This window comes from Theropithecus gelada, chromosome 20 (assembly GCF_003255815.1).
Source record: "Theropithecus gelada isolate Dixy chromosome 20, Tgel_1.0, whole genome shotgun sequence".
Classification (NCBI taxonomy): Eukaryota; Metazoa; Chordata; class Mammalia; order Primates; family Cercopithecidae; genus Theropithecus; species Theropithecus gelada.
The window spans coordinates 7,396,653-7,416,059 of record NC_037688.1 but is presented as its reverse complement, the minus strand read 5'-3'; the positions used below and the strand labels follow the sequence as shown (position 1 = coordinate 7,416,059).

General features: G+C 49.5%; 1 protein-coding gene across 2 annotated transcripts in view; it reads left to right on the top strand.

Moving 5' to 3' along the window:
- The window catches only part of ZNF423 (zinc finger protein 423), a 370,990-nt gene that overhangs the window by 124,803 nt on the left and 226,780 nt on the right, over nucleotides 1-19,407 (top strand). For both annotated transcript variants that reach the window (XM_025370367.1, XM_025370366.1), the window contains exon 3: nucleotides 1,570-1,770. In XM_025370367.1, coding sequence (XP_025226152.1) covers nucleotides 1,674-1,770 — 97 coding nt within the window. In that variant the 5' untranslated portion in view covers nucleotides 1,570-1,673. The remainder of the gene's footprint in view (nucleotides 1-1,569; nucleotides 1,771-19,407) is intronic.

Genomic DNA, 19,407 nt, shown 5'->3' with positions numbered 1-19,407 from the left:
TTTATGCATAATAGGATCTCTTTCTTTGATTTAAATCAGTGCAGCTACTTTCCAGATGGGTAGATCTGTTTTCCAGGACAGGCTGTGGGAAGAGACAACACACACTTTTATTTTCCAATCCGAAGGTCTCTGCATTTTAACAGACAAATTTTATCCATTGACATTTGTTAGGATTACTGATATATTCTGTGTGTTATATTTACCACGCGCTTTCGCACTTTGATTTACAAGTTCCTGGTGTGTCTTATTAATCTGTAAGATTGGGGCTGTGCTGCATTTCCCACAGTTGTGCAGGGAAGTGAACTAGACCAGGAGTCATGAAGTTGAACTGAGCCTCTGTAGGGTGCTTGGGCTGTTGCTGCTTCTGGCTGGATGCCAGGTACCTTACCTGTGAGACAGAAATAACAACGCTGTCCCTCTCTGCAGGGGGTTGGATCACATGATCCTTTGAGCCTTCTTTGAGTTTAGGATATGCAAGGCTGTGAAATGGAGCTATGCATATATAATGGTGGCTTCGAAGAAGCACTGAACACAACACAATTGCAAGGCATCATTATGATCACTAATTCACTTTTCCCAGTAGATTAGCCACTCTCTGCACAGTGCTAAGCATAGTAGCTGTTTTATTTTAAAGAAATCAGTCTGATTATTCCAAGAGTGATTCTCACTGTCTAGGCCTGTACCAGGTCACAGGTGAGGGGTTAGACAGACTATTTATTTTATTTTATATTTTTTAGAGATAGGGTGCAGGCGCAGGCTGGAGTACAGTGGCATGATCATAGTTCCCTGTAACCTGGAACTCCTGCTCTCTAGCAATCCTCTTGAGTAGCTGGAACTATAGGCACACACCACCATGCCAGGCTAATTAAGTTGTTTTTTTTTTTTTTTGTAGAGATAGAGTCTTGCTATATTGCCCAGGCTGGTCTCAAACTCCAGGCCTTAAGGAATCTTCCCACCTTGGTCTCTCAGAGCACTAGGATTATAGGTGTGAGCTTCCATGCCCAGCCTGGATGCATTTTAAGCTTGAGATTCGACCATCCGTGGGTCTTCAAACATGTGTACTTCCTTTATTTCAGCATTGGACATCTTTGCAAAGAACTGAGCCAGCGTCACTGCCCTGGGAGGCCTGTTGTGTGGAAGGTGAACTTGGCTAAGAGATCTCCCAGCTCTAAATTGCAAGGCTGTGGGGAAAACGAAAAGTTTAGGTGTGTTAGGAACAGCTGATGGAGGCTCTAAAAAGGTGTGTAACTGAATCTGGTTTTTAGGAGACGAAATACTAAGGTTTTTCACCTCTCTGATGGGTCACGACCCCTAGCATCCGTGCACAGAGGGGAGATGACAGGAAGTCCCCCTAGAAGATTTGCACCAAGAATTAAAGAATCTAGTTGAGAATTATGGCACCACATGCTACAAAAAACCCCATCTATTAATATACTGAGAGGTGTCAAGGATAATGGACCCCGGGAGGTAGAGTAATTAAATGTATCTTAATAAATGCCGGGTGATTCTTTTAAAACCCTTTCCCAAGACCCCATCAGCTGACATGGACTGTATTCTTCCTGTTGGCAGGAGGCCTAGAAGGAGAGCCAGAGTGCGATCGGAAAACCAGCCGTGCGCTGGAAGACAGGAACAGCGTGACAAGTCAAGAGGAGAGAAATGAGGATGATGAAGACATGGAGGATGAATCAATTTACACCTGCGATCACTGTCAGCAGGACTTCGAGTCTCTGGCAGACCTGACGGACCACCGGGCCCACCGCTGTCCTGGAGGTAATGCAAAACAGCCCCGGGACTCTGACAGGTGGTTACACGGGTAATTGGACATAGCAACAGCTTGAAGCCTCAAGTGAGATTAAAGAATTAATAATGTAATTTTACAGTTAATGTCATTTTATTGTGGTGTCTTGGGTACCCTGTATCCGCCTTTTAAATACAATTAAAAATAAAAGCAACAGCTTTCCGGCAGGCAGGAATTAGATGGTGGTGCTCTGTCCCGGCCCCCTCTCCCCGCAAGCTGTGCTCTGGTACTCAGGCCATGAGTGGGTGGATCTGCACCCTGAATTTCTGGAAGGCCTTTTGGAAACGCAGTAATTAAGAGGTTGTTAGTGCAAAGTTAAGCAGTTTAAGTGTGGAAAGCTGCATAAAGGAGTAAGCTCTGAGGCAGAGCTTGTGACGGGACAAGGAGAATTTCAAAGGCCAAGGAAAAAGGGACCTGGTTCCAACTCTGTGCTTGACCTTATGCTTCTCCGAGTAGGAGGAGGAGGATAGCTGGGAGCTGCTTCTGCTAGATTTGACTGGAGCTCTGTTCTCCATTTACTCGGTGCCTTGGAGAGGGTGTGCAAGACCAGTTTTCTAGGAGCTACTGAAGACTTCAGGAGCTGTGTGTGTATGTGTGTGTTTGGGGTGACTGGGGTGGGGAGCCAGAAGGCATGTGCATTCCCTGGAATGTGGCAGCCATGCTACAGGGATGACACATTTCTGGGCTCTGAGATCTGCAGAGGGAGTCCATAGCATCTATGCTCCTTACACAGTCTTCCTGAGATACCTTCTTCCATCAGGGTTCTTGATGAAACTCTTGGATACTGGTTTGTGGAAGAAGGCCTGAAATCTCAGGACTGCATTCTAAAGGGAACCCATCACCTGTTGAGGGGAACATTTACTGGTAGGGATTAGATTGGCACCCAAAGCTCTTGCTTTTTCTACTCCTCATGTCATCTTGGAATTTTGAAACTAAGTGTTTGGGGAACTGCTATGATTTGCCCTCTAGTGTCACCTGTGCCTGCACAGCACTGGCTAGACCAAGTCCCCATTCTCAACCTCTGGAGGAACAGATATTTAAAAAATAGTAGTAGTAGTAGTAGTAATAATAATAATAAGAATAATAATAGACCTAAGAGGAATCTTACAGTTTTGGACATTTTGGGGCCCAGTAGTCCAAACCCCAGTTATTTGGAATTTGTGATATTTCAACCAGAGGCAGAGATGATGGTTAATTTTCCATTCTAAATCAGAATTGGAAGGGACCTATGAGGTTAGCTTTTTAAGTCTACTCACTTCCCCAAGGGAAATACTAGGGCAAAGGGAAGAAAAGGTGATTGCTTGACCAAGGTCACATAGCTGTTTGGTGGCCAAGCTAGGACCTCCTCTGGATCCTGGACTATTGACCCTCATCCTACTTGAGGAATAATATTATAGATATTGGTGTATTTCCTGATTTAGCCAAGAATTAACATGGAAACTTCACTGTAAGAGAATGAAATATTGCCACTTACTTTACAATCAACTAATTGATCTAATGAAAAGTTACTCTCTTTAATTTCTAAATTCAAGAGAACAGGCCATTCTGTGTAGTTGTTAGAGTGGGGCCCCAGGCCCTCTGCTAAGCTGTACTTTCTTGAGTCCCTGCAGCTCTTAGAGGCTGCCCCTTCCTCCAGCCCTTCAAATCAAGGAGATTCTCCTGTCTTTCAGTCTCACTTTTAAGAATGGTGGCATTTTGGGCTGGGCACAACGGCTTATGCCTGTAATCCCAGCATTTTGGGAGGCTGAGGCAGGCAGATCACAAGGTCAGGAGTTCGAGACCAGCCTGACCAATATGGTGAAACCCTGTGTCTACTAAAAATAAAAAAATTATCCAGGTGTGGTGGCACGTGCTTGTAGTCCCAGCTACTTGGGAGGCTGAGGCAAAAGAATTGCTTGAACCTGGGAGGCAGAGGTTGCAGTGAGCAGAGATCACGCCACTGCACTCTGGCCTGGGTGACAGAGCAAGACTCCATCTCAAAAAAAAAAAAAAAAAAAAAGAAAAAAGAAAAAGAGTGGTGGCATTTCTAGGTGGAGAAAGGAACCTGTGAAACTGGGCTGTATGTGGGGGTCTGAGCCAGAAATAAGAACTGGTAGCTAATTGTGCTTTGGTGCCCAGGAAGGATCCTCCTCCCAGTGGCAAACCCTTCTCTCATCAGCCTCTGACTCTGGCTGAAATCCATCACAGCCCTGTTTGCAGCGTCCCCAGCTGTCCTTATTGATGCTGGTGGTATCCACCGACACTCCTGCCCGCTTCCTAACAGGACCCTGCTAATGACCTCCGTGGGGACGCAGGAGCTAGGAATACCCCCAGACCCTGGAGCATTGGAAGGGAGTCAGAAATTCCTTGAAAGAGTGAGGGAAACAACCTTGCCTAAGTGCATCCCTGAGAAATTCATTACTACCCAGTAAAGGCGTGACCCAGCCTGGGATAGTTTCCTAGCCGTGTGAGGAGTTATTTTCCCCCAGGTCTTGGGTTCTTAGGATTACCCAGTGATGGGATAAACCACCGAGAATTGTGTATGTGTTATTCAAAACAGTTCCCTACCTGGAATGCCTCCACACCCTTCCATTGTGAAATGGTTTTCGAACTGTGTTCCCAGAGGTATTTCAGGGGCTACGGTATGGTATGTTTGGGGAATAGGAGGTGAGTATTGGGGCCTGTCAGACTGAGGGGGCGCTGATGTCCAGTCCAGTCAGAGCGATTCACCTTAAAAGTCTGTTTTATACCTGGGGCTTTAGCATAAGATGTTGTTTGAAAATTGGCCTCTGATTTAAAGGTTTGGAACTGATATAAACATGCAGTCACAGGCTCCCCCTGGCCAGGCTGATGGGTCTGCTGGATGCTCACCACTGGTCACTCTACAGAAGCCCAGCAGAGACTGTGTCCGGAGGGCCACGCTGGGCGCAGGCTGGGCAGGCCACGGTGCCCTGCAGATGTTTCTGTGGGAACCAGAGGGTCTGCCCGCTTGGCCTGGAGCAGAGGGTCTGCTCCTCAGGAATCGTGACCTGGGATGTGAACAACCCTCCCCATCACAGGGACTGTCGCTGCTGGAACGTGGAGGCAGCACGTGCCTCCCCAGATGGGTGTATCCTGGCGGGGTCAGCCCTTGTGAGCCATTGGCCTTCTGGGGAGAGCGCTGTGTTGGGGTGTCGGGGGTGTGTTTGTGGGTGGTGACTGTGAATGTGGTTCTTCCTGAAAACTGCTTCTGCAGTGAGGGCTTGACTCTGTCTGTGGCTTTCTGTGGCAGTTGGGGTGGTGTTGAGGGAGAGATTAGGGGCAGCGTTTTGCTCCCTCAGAATCTGGGAGAGCAGCTGTGGTGAGGTTTGGGGGTTTTCTGAGGTGGGGGGATGCTCACCCCTCAGGGGTGGGAGGGGAGCTTCATGCCAGAATGGCCACAATGGAAGACCCCCACGTCCCCAACCTGGAGCCCGGCCCCTGCACTAAGGAGCCTTCATTTCCAGTTGGGAGCTCGAGAAGGCACCTCTCTGTTGTTCCTCAGCAGGAGCGGCATGCCGGGCCCATGAGCTGTTGAAGCGTGGACTTTAAGATCTCGGACAACTCCATCAAGTTCTGTTCCTCTCTCTCCCTCTCGCTCTCATTTGTGTCTGAGGAGAAACCAACCTTAAACCCATAAGGCATCAAACATTGCATTTTTATGACACAAACTGAAAAGAGCAAAAATCCAGTCCTCTCCATTCATTCTCTCGCCCTGATGTCTGTTTGATTTTTCTTTGTTCCTCTCCAGCCCCTGGCCACAGGATGCCACACGTTGGAATGCTTGGGGTTGTGAGCACATACGTTTTCACGTCCTGTGTTTGTCACATAACATGTTATGAACAGGTTCCCATGTGGTGACCTGGTCTTTGCCAGTTTTCTTTCTTTCTTTCTTTCTTTTTTTTTTTTTTTTGCGGTGCAGGGAGGGGAACTCTGTCTTTTAAATAGCAGTGCTCAAGGGCAGGAAGCTGGGGTTGCAGGTACTGCGTCCATACCCTATGAAAATATTAAATTTTGACGAAGATGTCCGTAGATGAGGCTTTTTGCCACAGTGTACATAGGGACTCACTGGGTAAGTGTGATGGGCTTCTCTGTTTCTAATGGAGACATTGTTTGTAGGCACCAAGTCAGGAAATGGCAAAGGATTTGTGGCTATATGAATTGCCAAGGATGGGCCTTCCCTGTCAATTCAGGTCTCACTGATTTAAATCACGTTGGAACAAATAACGTCATAATTTGTGAGCAAACCCAGTAAGAAACATTCAAACGGCATGGAGAGGACAGAAAAACAAAATTGTTGGCCAAGCAAATTTGAGTCCTCTAAGCTCTAGCAGGGGATATTTATCATCATCTTCTAGGAGCCAGGAGGACTTGGACTGCTTTAGAAAATTTCTCTAGGAACTACCTGGGGTACCGTAGAAGCAGTGCGGGAGGCTTGGTTTGCCCATGGGCTGATGGTGGTTTTTTATGTGCTCACTGAAGCCAGTCACCTGTGAGCCTGTAGTCTGGATTTATCGCTTCCTGGTGCAAATACTCCTTTTAAAGACACTGCAATTTAGGTTGACCCCTGCTTTGGCCTGAATTAAGAGGCTGGCTGCTGGAGGGCGTGTGGGTGCTCTGTCTGCGCTGTCATGCTTGAGACCTGACTTTCCTAGTGCCATTCCTCAGAGTGCCCGCAGTGGGCTGTCAGCAGGGGTCTGTGCTGTGCCAGTCCTGTGCCCCAGGTCCCCGGGGCTGGAGCACTTGACAGCTTTCGGGGCCCTCGGCCTCTTTGCTAAAGGGGCTGCTGGCCTGGTACGGCTTTTCATTGTAGGTGGTAAGACTGCAGGCTCCAGGCACTTGCCTTGGAATAGAAATCGCTCGCCTTCAGGACCAGTTTGGAGCTTAGCGTTGGTGTCTTCGCTTCAGCTCCGTTCCCTGATCTCTGACTTGGGCCAGGCTCCTGGTGGGCCCTAGAGAGGTGGCTCTGAAGCAGATGGGGTGCGTGCTGCCCTCCAGGGGCTGGCATTCTGGTGCTGGGGGCAAATGTGTGAGCAGGTGTTGCCTCCTCTACACTGCAGCGAGGGCTGTAGTCCTGACATTCTTTGTATTTTCAGTGCCTACTACCGGCGAGGCGCTATGGGACTCTGCCTGGAACACATGCCCTGCAGCCCTCCCTGCTGGCCCTCTGCAGCCCCAACGCCCACACAGTCCAGAGTGTGCATCCCTTTCTCTAATTGTCTTTCACATATTTCTTACCCATCTCCCTCCCTACTATTAAGCTGCATGAGGACAACAGCCATACCTGTTCTGTTCCCTGTTGTGTTCTAGCCCAGCGCTGAATAGAATTTAACATGTTTGTTGAATGAATGAATCATCTTGCCTAGTCTTCATAACAATCACCTTTGGTGTCCAAGGTGACACTGTCTTTATTTTTTTAACTAATTAGTTTTTTAAGAGACAGGGTCTTGTTCTGTTGTCCAGGCTGGAGTGCAGTGGTGCCATTTGTAGCTCACTGCAGCTGGGAAGTGATCCTCCCACCTCAGCCTCCTGAGCTAGGACTACAGGTGTGCCCCACCACGCCTGGCTCATGTTTAATTTTTTTTTTTTTTGTATGGATGAGGCCTTGCTATGTTGCCTAGGTTGATCATGACCTCCTGGCCTCAGGCAATCTTCCTGCCTGGGCCTCCCAAAGCTAGGCACTATTTTCCACCATTCGTCCTCATTTTGCAATTGGGTGACTGAGGCTCAGAGAGCTGGAGGATCTTGCTCAAGGTTGCAGATCTTATCAGTAAAGGCAAGCTCTGAGGTCGGAACAGCTTGCCTGTGCTTGAGAATACAGATTGGAGACTGTGAGCAATTTCAAACTAAACTCCAGATGGCTTTTTTGAATGCTCAACTTCCAAAAAAACAAGAGGGGGGACTTTGCTCAAATCGCAACAGCAAAAAGGGTGTTCCCGGTGGGTTAATTTTGCGGCTCCCCTCTCTGCTGTCCCTTTTTGAGGACTGGGACCAAAGAGTGTTTCCCTAGCCCCTGTGAAAGGTAGGCCCTCCTTTTCTGGCAAAGGTGAAATGCTGCTGTGTAACAAGCCGGGTGGAAAGTTAATTACACCCTGGTTGGTTCAGCTGTGGCCAGAGCGACCTGTGGGCCCCAATTACAGGGCTGGGGCTGTGTGGAGCTGGCACCTTTGCCAGCCGTGCTGCTGTTGGCCGGCTGGCCAGCGCTTGCCTTTGTGTGCTGACTCAGGCCCCTTTCTTGCTCCAACAGCATGAGGGGCTGCCTGCCTTATTGGCTTGCGGCGCCCCTCGAACTGGCTCTGTTTTGGTTGTGCAGTGTGGGGCTGCGGCCAGTCCAGACACTGTGCTACCTGATACACAGGTGCTGGGTGTGAGCTCCTTCTGTCCACAGAGAGTGCGCTCGGGGCCTTGGTGTCAGCTGACTTCACATGGCACAAGATGCTGGGGGCTTGAGCACAACTGATATCCCCCCCGCACCTTCAGAGTTTTCCTGCATGCAGACAGCTTCCAGTTAGGAAACACAGAGCAAGAAGTGGTCCTGTTATGTCAGCCACAAAATGTATAAAGACCAGGGAGCAAACCCAGTAAGAAACATTCAAACGGCATGGAGAGGACAGAAAAACAAAATCAGTTATGGCGGGGGATGGGGGGAATACGGGGAACACAGAGGATACCTTATTCTTATTCTTGTGGAAAGAATTCAGTACATAAATATGTCAATTTCCTCGAAACGAACCTATTGGCTTAATGTTAGCCAATGAAAGCAATGGTAAGATTTGTTTAGAAATGGATGTGCTGAATTTATACTTCATAAGAAAAAGTGAGGCCGAGTGTGGTGGCTCATGCCTGTAATCCCAGCACTTTGGGAGGCTGAGGTGGGCAGATCACAAGGTCAGGAGATTGAGACCATCCTGGCTAACACAGTGAAACCCCGTCTCTACTAAAAATACAAAAATTAGCCAGGCGTGGTGGCGGGCATCTGTAGTCCCAGCTACTCAGGAGGCTGAGGCAGGAGAATGGCGTGAACCCAGGAGGCGGAGCTTGCAGTGAGCCGAGATTGCGTCTCTACCCTCCAGCCTGGGCGATGGAGTGAGACTCCATCTCAAAAAAAAAAAAAAAAAGAAAAGAAAAGAAAAGAAAAAAAAAGAAAAAGTGGGTATGCAGGCATCAGAAGGAATCTTCTGATGGAAAGGAACAGGGAGTGGGGACAGGAACCAGCTCAGATTGCTCTGGAGCAGAAAGGATTTGAAGTGGTGTGAAACAGAAACGGACCCAAATACAACTGGAAATCTAGTGTATGAGAAGGGTGTCCCTGCACGACAGTGGAGGACAGATGGCTGTCTCAGCAACTGGTATTAGGATGAAGAGGTGGCAATCCTGCAAAAAGGAAATTGGATCCTTCCCTCCTGACACCAGACTCAATCCCAAGTGGATCAGTAATCTAAGCTTAAAAAGAAAACTTTAAAATACTAAAAGAAAACAGAGAGCTTTTAAATATTTTAATTCAATAGTATCAGAGTGAGGAAGGCCTTTCTAAATATAACCCCAATGTCAGAAGCCATAAAACCAAAGTCAAAACATTCAACTACATAAAAATAAAAAATATCAACATTGTGAAAACCACAATAAATCAAGCCAGGGACACATATCACAGGCAAAAATATTTTCCTTAATGTGTAAGGAGCTCCTACAAATGCTAAGAAAATAGCCAATAAATCAACACAAAAAACATGGCAAAGGCTGGGTTGAGGCACAGCCAAGCCTGCTTGAGGTGCCTGGCCTTCCCCAAGGTCTGCGCCATCTCTGATCCTTTGGTGCCACACTGGTGGTTAGACATTTTGAATATCTCCCATGTGCAAACTACAGAAATGGACAGAAATGGAACCAGAGAAAGAAATACTAGTGGGATCTTAAATATTTAAAAAATATTTGGAACCCTGTTTATGGTAAGGGAACTGCAAATTTAAACCATAAGGAAATACCATTTTAAAAATACCGGAATGGCACAGATCAGAAAGTTTGCCAACACCATCTCACTGGTCAGGTTGTGTTAAGTGATGTCCAGGCTTGGGGTCTTATTCTCTTCCCTCTCTGCAGGATTGCTTTGGTCTTTGACTAGAACACATAGTAGGTGCTCAAGAAATGTTTGATTTTGTGGCTAAGGAGGCTACAGCCCTCCTGCAAGACAAAGGGGTATGTGCAATAAAGAAAGTAGAAATGCCACGGATACAGTGCTTTGGGAAATGAGATAGAAAAAACAGAAGTTCTGGACATAGTTAGGTCCTCAATGAATGTGTAATCAGAAGGGGAAGTTTAGAGATGGAAGAGATGGTTCATTCATTCAATAAGTGTTTCTTTAGTGTGTACTATTAGCAGGGACCCTCTGGGCTCTAGGGATGCAGAGGCCATTATAAAAGGTAGCTCAGTGGAGAAGGTGTTCACTCACAAAATTATGCTTTGACTTGTGTGATGAAGTGCCATGGTGGTCTTTAAACAGCCCCCTCCTCTAGTGTCCTTAAGAGGGGCTTTGATGAACAGAGAGGTTATTCTCTGTAGCTCTCAGGAAGATGCTGACCTGCTAGCAGACTTCCACTTGGGAGCGAAGTGGATGGGCAGGGTGGACCACCGGCCAGTCTGGGTCTGCTTGGCTGGTGGCATTTGTGAAAACCTTCCCTAAATTGCCTGCCCCCTGCCCTCTGATGGCTTCTGATGGGGAACCATCCGGAGTAAGCTGGGGAACCAGCAGGCTGCATAGACGGTTGTTCTGAGTCTTGGCTCGGACAGCTGTGTCCTGGGTTCCTTCCTGGTGGTAATGTGGTGGTGGTGGGGACTTGTTTCTTAGTTGCTGACATTTTTATTCACCTCCTGTGAAGTCCGCAGGTTGCAGAGCATCCCTCCCTTGACTTGATTACATAGAGCGAATGCTGTTATCACACTGTTGGGCCTGTAAATCTCTCCAAAATTGGGTGACAAATCTAACAATATAGAAGGCAGGGGTTAAGGTGGGAAGAGTCTGCATTTCTTTTGTTTTCCATGGGGAAAAAGGCATACACCGTGTCTATGCATCTACAGTCTATGTGTCTTTCTGGAGATTTTGGGGACTCTCCAAAGTGGAGGAGGTTTTTGCTTCTTTCCTACCCAGCCTGCTTGACTACCTTCATGATTTTCTGAATAATTAAGCTTCCTGGATTCTTTGGTTTCCAAGGGTGCACCAGAGTGGGATCCAGCGTGGCACCTGGCATCATGGGTGTTGCACACAGCCCCTGGGATGAGCCTGGGGGTCAATTTTGGAGATGGTTCTGGGGTACCAAGGTGGGTTGTCCCTGATTTCTCTGATTTCTGTTACCTTCCTGGCAGCAGCCAAAGCTTCCGGTGTCCTCTTGGGCCCAGGATGTACACCAAACTGGCCTTTAGGCTGGTTGTACATGTGTTTCCGGTGTGGTCTGGGTCCAGCCTGCTGTTGTCCATTTCATCTTGGGAGTCTCCAGAGGGCACCTGTCAGCAAGCAGTGATACCATACCTGCTGTGTGTTCAGGACCGTGCATGCGTGTGCGTGGGTGTTCATTCATTCCCGTCGAGGGAAATGTATAATCTAGCTGGAAGGTGAAGTTGCTGTGATCCTTTTGGCTGCCAGCACATAGTAGGTCCTCAGTTAATGTGCTATCTGCATAGAGACTTGACTCAAATTGACAAGCAGAAAATAGAGGATTCATTGGCTCCAGGAGCTGAGAAATGTGGGTGTAAGGCTGGCTTCAAGTCTGGTCCTCCAGGGCCGCCAGAGACACTGCCCCAAGTCTGTCACTATGAACCCCATCACCATGTATACATCAGCAGAGGTGCCCCAGCACCTCCAGGCTCCACCCTCTTCACTCAGCAGTGATGATGGAACGAGCAGCCGCTTACCATTGCCAGGGTAGAAGTCCTGAGGTTGACTCTGTAGAATGGCCAGGACCAAGAGTCACCCCTGCCCATAATGTGGCCAGGGAGACAACATATTTGTTAGCAAGGCTCAGGATTGGGTGCGAGGAATCAGGGCAGCTCCATGCAGACCACTGGGCCTGAGAGTTGGGGAGGGGCTCCCCTGAATGGTGATCAGGAGCCACAGACATCTTCTTTAGGAGGTAGGAATTACGTGTAGACAAATAGGAAGTAGTAAAAGAGTGCAGTGAAATACCAGAGTGTCAGGTATCAGTTATCAATTGGTAACCAATACTTTTGCTTTTGACAGTGTCTAGTCAGGTAATCTTAGAATTTTAGGGAGGCAGAATCCTTGGTGTCCTTATCCTCCAACCTTTTTTGGTTTGAATGCGGTTGAAAGAATGGCAGAACCAGTCTCTCAAACACAGCCAGGGCACTCATTGGACCAGGCTCCTTAGTGAGGTAATGCTTGTCCCAGGTCACACAGGGAGGTGGCAGCTTAGCCAACACCCTCTGAGGTTATCTGCTAACTGCTGGTGGGGTGGAGGGTGGGATTGCAGCTCCCAGGGTGGACAGGAGACTAGTGCAGCCTGCAGGGCGCCTGTGTTCTCTGACGGGAGGTGCCCATGTGTGTGCAGCTTCAGCCTGGCTCATGGGTGCTTCTGGGGATGCCACATCCAGCTCACCGTCTTTGAGGTCTCCAGACCCACGGACCTCACACTGTTTGCACTGGACCTTTTCTTTATTTGCATCTTGTGGAAGAGTGACTTTGACCCTTGAATTCTAACGAACTTCATGGAAGTTGCGCCCCCACCTTGCATATTCCATAAAGCCATGGTCCCTCTGAACCTCTGCCACTTGGTCCTTTGGGGGCAGTGCTCTGGGGGGTAGAGGGTGGGGTAACGGTGTTTCAAGCCCTCGTGGCATCCACCAGCAGCTTGGCCCCTACAACATTATGTCCAGGCCTCAGGCCAGGCTGGAGAGAGGCTGGGCAGTCACCAGGGTAGTCAGAGCCTTGGGCCTGAGTGGCTCAGGTGCCCAGATGGTGTTGAGAGGTGACTCTGAAATCAGCCAGCTATGGTGAACCTCTCCCATGCATTCCTGAGAAACCCAGTAGATTAGTTCATTTTCACACAGCTATAAACAACTACCTGAGACTGAGTAATTGATGAAGAAAAGAGGTTTTTAACTGACTTGCATTTCCTCGGGCTATATAGGCAGCATGGCTGGGAGGCCTCAGGAAACTTACGATTATGATGGAAGGTGAGGGGGTAGCAATGACGTCATAGTACGGTGAATCAGGAGAGATAGGGTGAGGGGGAGGTGCCACACACTTTTTTTTTGTTATTTTTTTTGAGACGGAGTCTCGCTCTGTCGCCCAGGCTGGAGTGCAGTGGCCGGATCTCAGCTCACTGCAAGCTCCGCCTGCTGGGTTTACGCCATTCTCCTGCCTCAGCCTCCCGAGTAGCTGGGACTACAGGCGCCCGCCACCTCGCCTGGCTAGTTTTTTTGTATTTTTTAGTAGAGACGGGGTTTCACCGTGTTAGCCAGGATGGTCTCGATCTCCTGACCTCGTGATCCACCCGTCTTGGTCTCCCAAAGTGCTGGGATTACAGGCTTGAGCCACCGCGCCCGGCCTGCCACACACTTTTAAACAGCTGCATCTTGTGAGAACTCACTCATTATCACCAGCACAGCAAGGGGGAAATCCGCCCCCGTGATCTAATCGCCTCTCACCGGGCCCCTTCCCCAACATTGGGAATTACAATTCCACATGAGATTTGGGTGAGGACACAGAGCCAGGCTATATCACCCAAGTGTTACCAAAAAACCACATCATCTGCCATCAGCCAGAGGGAGAAAGAGGGATGCAGCTACATATTCTAAAATTGCACGAACAAGGTCTTTTCTTTATTCTGTAGATATTTCAATAATAAGTTTTTCCCCCCAGTGTATTAGTGTATAGCTGTAAAACCTCAGTGTCACCGAGCCAGCTCGGGGCCCGTCACGTGGAGCTGCTCTTCCTTCCCCGTCAGGTCTGCTTTTTCATTAGGCCAGCACTTTCTGCCCTCCTTATCCTCTGTCTCACCCCTGGGCAGGAAAAGCAAAGGCCAGAGCCCCCCAGAGAGGCCCTGCTGCCTTTCTCCTGGAGGTGCTTGTGCTAATTCTGGATTCTGTTGGGCATAAAGATCTGAAAATTGTGTTCCCTGAGTAATCAATCTCGGTTACTACCAATTTGAGGTTTGCAAAAGCTTTGAGAAATGCCTGTGGGTGAGGATAGGAATAGCCTCCAGCTGGGATCCTGACCTGATTTTGGGGTAAAAGAGGCAAATAGAGGGGAGTTGTTCTAGAAGAGTCCTTTATTATAACTGGCTATGTTCTGAATGTTTGTTTTTCCCCCAAATTCGTTTGTTGAAATCTAGTCCCCAATGTGGTAATATTAAGCGGCGGGCCTGTAGGAGGTGATTAGGTCATGAAGGCTCTGGAAGAATGGAATGAGTGCTCTTATAAAAGGGGCCCCGAAGGGCTGCCCAGCTCCTCCCACCATGTGAAGACGTAGCAAGAACATGTTGTCTATGAGGAATGCGCCCTGACCAGACACAGAATCTGCCAGCACCTTGATCTTGGACTTCCCAGCCTCCAGAACTGTGAGCAGTAAATGTTTGTGGTTTACAAGCCATCCGGTTTATGGTATTGTTGTTATATCAGCCTGAACAGACTTAAGACAGAGCTGAAAAGTATTGATGTGCTCTTCCTCCATCCCTTACTCTACAATTCCAGGCACCCAAAGGAACAAGCAAACTTAACGGATGAAAGAAAAATGTGTTCCTTAGAACCACAGCATCCCCTGGCATGTGTGCATTCATTCACAGATACTTTTTTTTTTTTTTTTTGAGACAGAGTCTCACCCTGTCACCCAGACTGGAGTACAGTGGCACAATTTCGGGTGACTGCAGCCTCCACCTCCTTGGTTCAAGCAATTCTTCTGCCTCAGCCTTCTGAGTAGCTGGGATTACCATACCTGGCTAATTTTTGTATTTTTAGTAGGAAGGGGTTTTACCATATGGGCCAGGCTGGTCTTAAACTCCTGTCCTCAGGTGATCCTCCTGCCTCGGCCTCCCAAAGTACTGAGATTACAGGCATGAGCCACCACGCCCAGCCACAGAGTCTTTTTTTAAAAAGCATCTACTGTGTGCTGGGAACTGGGTGAGCAAAACACTGGGTGAGAACTGGGTGAGCAAAACAGACAACAGTTCCTGCTCTCGTGTAGCTTACTGGGCCCCTTGATAACTTTGGCCAGGGGATTCTTGAATGGACTCCTGTGAGTTGGTTGGTCTCCTCCCTCTGTGGGATAGTTCAGTACTGGCCAACGCCTGCATGAGTGGTGCAGAAATGAACAACAGGAGCCGGTTCACTGCCAAAGTGTTATTTATCGTGCTCTGACGCTGTGTCAGCAGAAGCAGAAAGGGTGTCTGTTCTGTGTGTTGCTGGGGGGAGTGGTTCAGGGAGGACAGAGAAGGAGAGGCCTCAAGGTCATGCTTGCAAGTTGGAAGGTTGGGATTCCATGCCGACCAGCGTCAGACAACCAAATCCTAGCCAGCTGAAATCCAACAGTGCAATGTATTGGCTCATGTAAATAGAAACCCTAGGTGTAGGACTAGCTTCAGGTGCAGCTGAATCCGGGGACTCCAGTGAAGGGTGAAGGACCCAGTCTTCCTGCATCTCCTGGCTCTGAGGAATGACACGATGGCTTTTGGCTCAGGTCAAGTCAAGTGCTCTGAATAGCAGACCTAAAAACGTTCCCCAGAGGAAATCAGGGTGCTGCTAGCAGAAGTGGGGATGGATGTTGGCCGCAGAAGCAGCCCAAAGAGAGAAGGAGCTGAGGCCATTTAACCTAGAGAGCAGGTGACCTGACCTCCTGCACTGAGGGGTAGGCAAGCGGTTGGCTGGAAGTCCAGCCAGCCCTACCAGTTCCATGGGGGCCTGTTCCTATGATGGTGAAGGTATGGCTTGAGTGACTGATGCTTTTATTATTGCCTCTGGGTAAGATGCCTCTGTGTGCTAGGGCAGTGGGGGAGCGAAGATGAGACCCGTTCACCCATTTCTCCATTAATGTTGATACTCCAAGGGCCAGACCAGGACCAATTCCAGAAGCCCCAGGGACACCCGCCTGGCCCATGTGTAAGGAGCGATGTTTTGGTTGGTGAGAGTCTTTGCAAGCCTGGAGATGAACACATCAGAGGGTGGCAGGGGGCGGAGAGTGGGATGCGGGCTTGGGGCTGAGAGATGGGCATGGTGGATTTATCAGGTTCCTTCAAACCTTGAGATCCTGTGATTGGCATCCCTTACATGACACCCTAACCCAGAAAAATAAAGAACATCCCCAAACAAAATGAGAAACCAACCAAATTTATCTCCCGCTGACTGGGGCTTGCAGTTCAAGGAGTGCTCCCAGCAGGGGATCAGCCTGTAATGCGGATTCCACTTTCCTCTGGTCACAGCCTCCCTGGCACCTCAGCCCGCTGGCCTAGTGGCTCAGAGAGGTGATCAGGAGGAACTTCTTCCAGTGTCGCAGCAAAAGCTGGAGAGCAGGGAGAGGCGGGGGATTCGGAACAGGAAAAGAGCAAGGAAATTTAACTCTGGCACCAGTCTAAAATAAAGCGCTACTATTGGTTGAGTGTTTTGGCAGTGTTTTTAAATACTCTGTGCCAGCTCAGAGAAAAAAACGTACAGGGGATTATAAAATGCTTCATTTTGTGTTAAACAGTTTTATTTTGGAGTTGACTGGCTAGGATTTGGCTCCCTATGGAAATGATGTCATGGCTGTGGGGGTGCATGTGGGAAGACCGAGGCAGGCGAGGTGGCTCTGCAGGTGGGGGAATGGCAGCCGGCTTGGGGGAGCACGCTTGCACCCCTGCCCCTGCCCTTCGATGTGGAGTGTCTCAGCCTCTCCAAGGGTTTGGCTGAGTGGGTTGGTGCTGCCATGTGATGGGGGTGATTAGGTCAGATCTGCTGGAGTGGGTCTGACCCCTCTGAGGGTCAGTGGGGGGTCCTGTGGGGGGTCTTATTGGGGGTAGATGGAAGGAAGGTGGCTGAGGGGCAGGCAGCAGGGAGACTGGGGAGGAGCAATGGCCAGCATCTGCCTGTGGGCACCCAGCCTGTACCCAACCTTTTCTCCTTGACTGCCCTCCACTGTCCTCAGGACAGCTTGCACCTGACTCTGCTCCTCCCCCACTGCCCTGGGGATGAATCCGCTCCCCTGCCTGGCCCAGTGTCTCTTGTGGCCTCTCCTCCTCCTGCTTGATGATCACAGCTCACTATAGCATCGACCTCCTGGGCTCAAGCGATCCTCCCCTTTCAGCCTCCCGAGTAGCTGGGACTATAGGCTTGTGCCACCATGCCCCACTGTGCCCAGCTACTTTTTTGATGTTTTGTATACATGGGGTCTCTCTGTGCTGCCCAGGTTGGTCTTGAACTCCTGGCCTCAGGAATTCCTTCTGCCTCAGCCGCTCAAAGTATTGGGATTACAGGTGTGAGCCACCGTGTCTGGCTTTTTTTGTTGGGAGGCAAGGTCTCACTCTGTCACCCAGGCTGGAGGGCACTGGCACGATTGTTGCTTACAACAATCGCTGTAACTCCTGGGCTCAAGCCATCTTCCCACCTCATCCTCCCCAGTAGCTAGGACTATGGGTGCACACCACCATGCCCAGCTAATTATTTTATATTATTTTTGAAGAAATGTGGTCTTGGTAAGTTACCCAAGCTAGTCTCAGACCCCTGGCCTCAAGTGATCCTCCTGCCTCAGCCTCCCAAAGCACTGGGATACTTGTGTGAGCTGCCATGCCCAGCCTCATTTCCTCCTCTTGAGCCGTCAACAGGCCGTGCTCATTCCACCGCAGGGCCTTTGCACCACCCGCTTTCCCTGGGTGTTCTTTCAGCTTTTCACGTGGACAACTCCCTCTTTTCCTTCTGTGTCTCCAAGGTCACCTCCTCATCGCGGTCCTCCTTGCTGACACCCTCCCCAGTCTCCTGCAGCAGTGGCTCCCTTGAACGCCAAACACATCACACCATTTATTTCCTTTATGGCAGGTATCACTTGATGTTTTTGAATTATTGTTTCTGCCACTCGAAGGTGACCCTCTTAGGAGTCCTGTGCTGTGCTGTCTCCCTCATGCCTGTTCCTGTCTCTGGCCTTGTGGCAGGCCTGGCACATAGTAAGTGCTCAGGAAATACTTACTCGGTGATTTGTTGGAAGTGGCCTGGGTGGTGCTAAGTTGTTCCCTTGGATGGCACGAGCACCAGGAATCCCTGGGGGCTTGCAGCTGGGCGTCTCCTCGGGACTGGAAAGAAGCCTCCCCCTCCTCAAATTCTACCAAGCCATACCCTCCTCACACCTCCCTTCCCACCCCAGAAATGGGTCTTCCCACGGCTTCCTGGGGGCTGGGGAGCAGGGCCCGCGGGGCAAACCCCAGGGTGCATTTCCATCTTCAGTGGAGGGGGCAGTTCATATTTCGGACCACCCATTTTTATTTATTTTATTTTATTTTATTTTTTTTGAGACAGAGTTTTGCTCTGTCGGCCAGGCTGGAGTGCAGTGGCGCGATCTTGGCTCACTGCAACCTCCGCTTCCTGGGTTCAAGTGATTCTCCTGCCTCAGCCTCCCGAGTAGCTGGGACTACAGGTGCCCGCCACCACACCCGGCTGATTTTTGTATTTTTAGTAGAGACGGGTTTCACCATGTTGGCCAGGCTGGTCTTGATCTCCTGACCTCAAGTGATCCGCCTGCCTCTGCCTCCCAAAGTGCTGGGATTACAGGTATGAGCCACCGCGCCTGGCCCCATTTTTATTTTTAAATTAAATTTTTTTTTTTTTTTTTTTGTAGAGATGGGGTTTCACTATGTTGCTTAGGCTGATCTGGAACTCAAGCGATCCACCTGTCTCAGCCTCTCAAAGTGTTGAGATTGCAGGCATGAGCCACTGCACCTGGCCTCATCAGTTTGTTTTTTGTTTTTTGGTTTTTTTTGAGTTTCTTTCTTTTTTTTTTTCCCCAGGCTGGTGTGCAGTGGTAAGATCTCGGCTCACTGCAACCTCCACCTCCCGGGCTTAAGTGATTCTCCTGCTTCAGCCTCCCAAGTAGCTGTGATTACAGACACCCAGCTAATTTTTTTGTATTTTTAGTAGAGATGGGGTTTTGCCATGTTGGCCATGCAGGTCTTGAACTCCTGACCTCAGGTGATTTGCCCACCTCGGCCTCCCAAAGTGCTGGGATTACAGATGTGAGCCACCTTGCCTGGCCCCATCAGTTAATTTAGCTCCTACTATGCCCTGGGCCCTGGCTGGGTGTTGAGATACAGTGGCAACCTGAGTAGACCAGATCCCTACCCTGGTTGGGGAGACAGATAATAAGGAGGTAAACAGCGGGTGCTTCGTCATACCGTCATACCATCATGTGTGAGGTGATGAATAAATACAGCTGGCTCCCGCCCTTCGGAGCCCATGGTCTCCTGGGAGAATGAGCTGTCTGCAGAGCACAGGAAGATGTCGCTCCTGGGGGTGGGATTTGAGAAGCACTGAGGGGGTGTCAAGCAAAGAGACTCAGAGCTGGGCCTCAGAAGCGACTGTGCCTGGTGGGTTCACTCTCTCCTCCTTCCTTTACCACACTGCCGGGCTGACTTGTCTGCCCTGTGGGAGGCGTG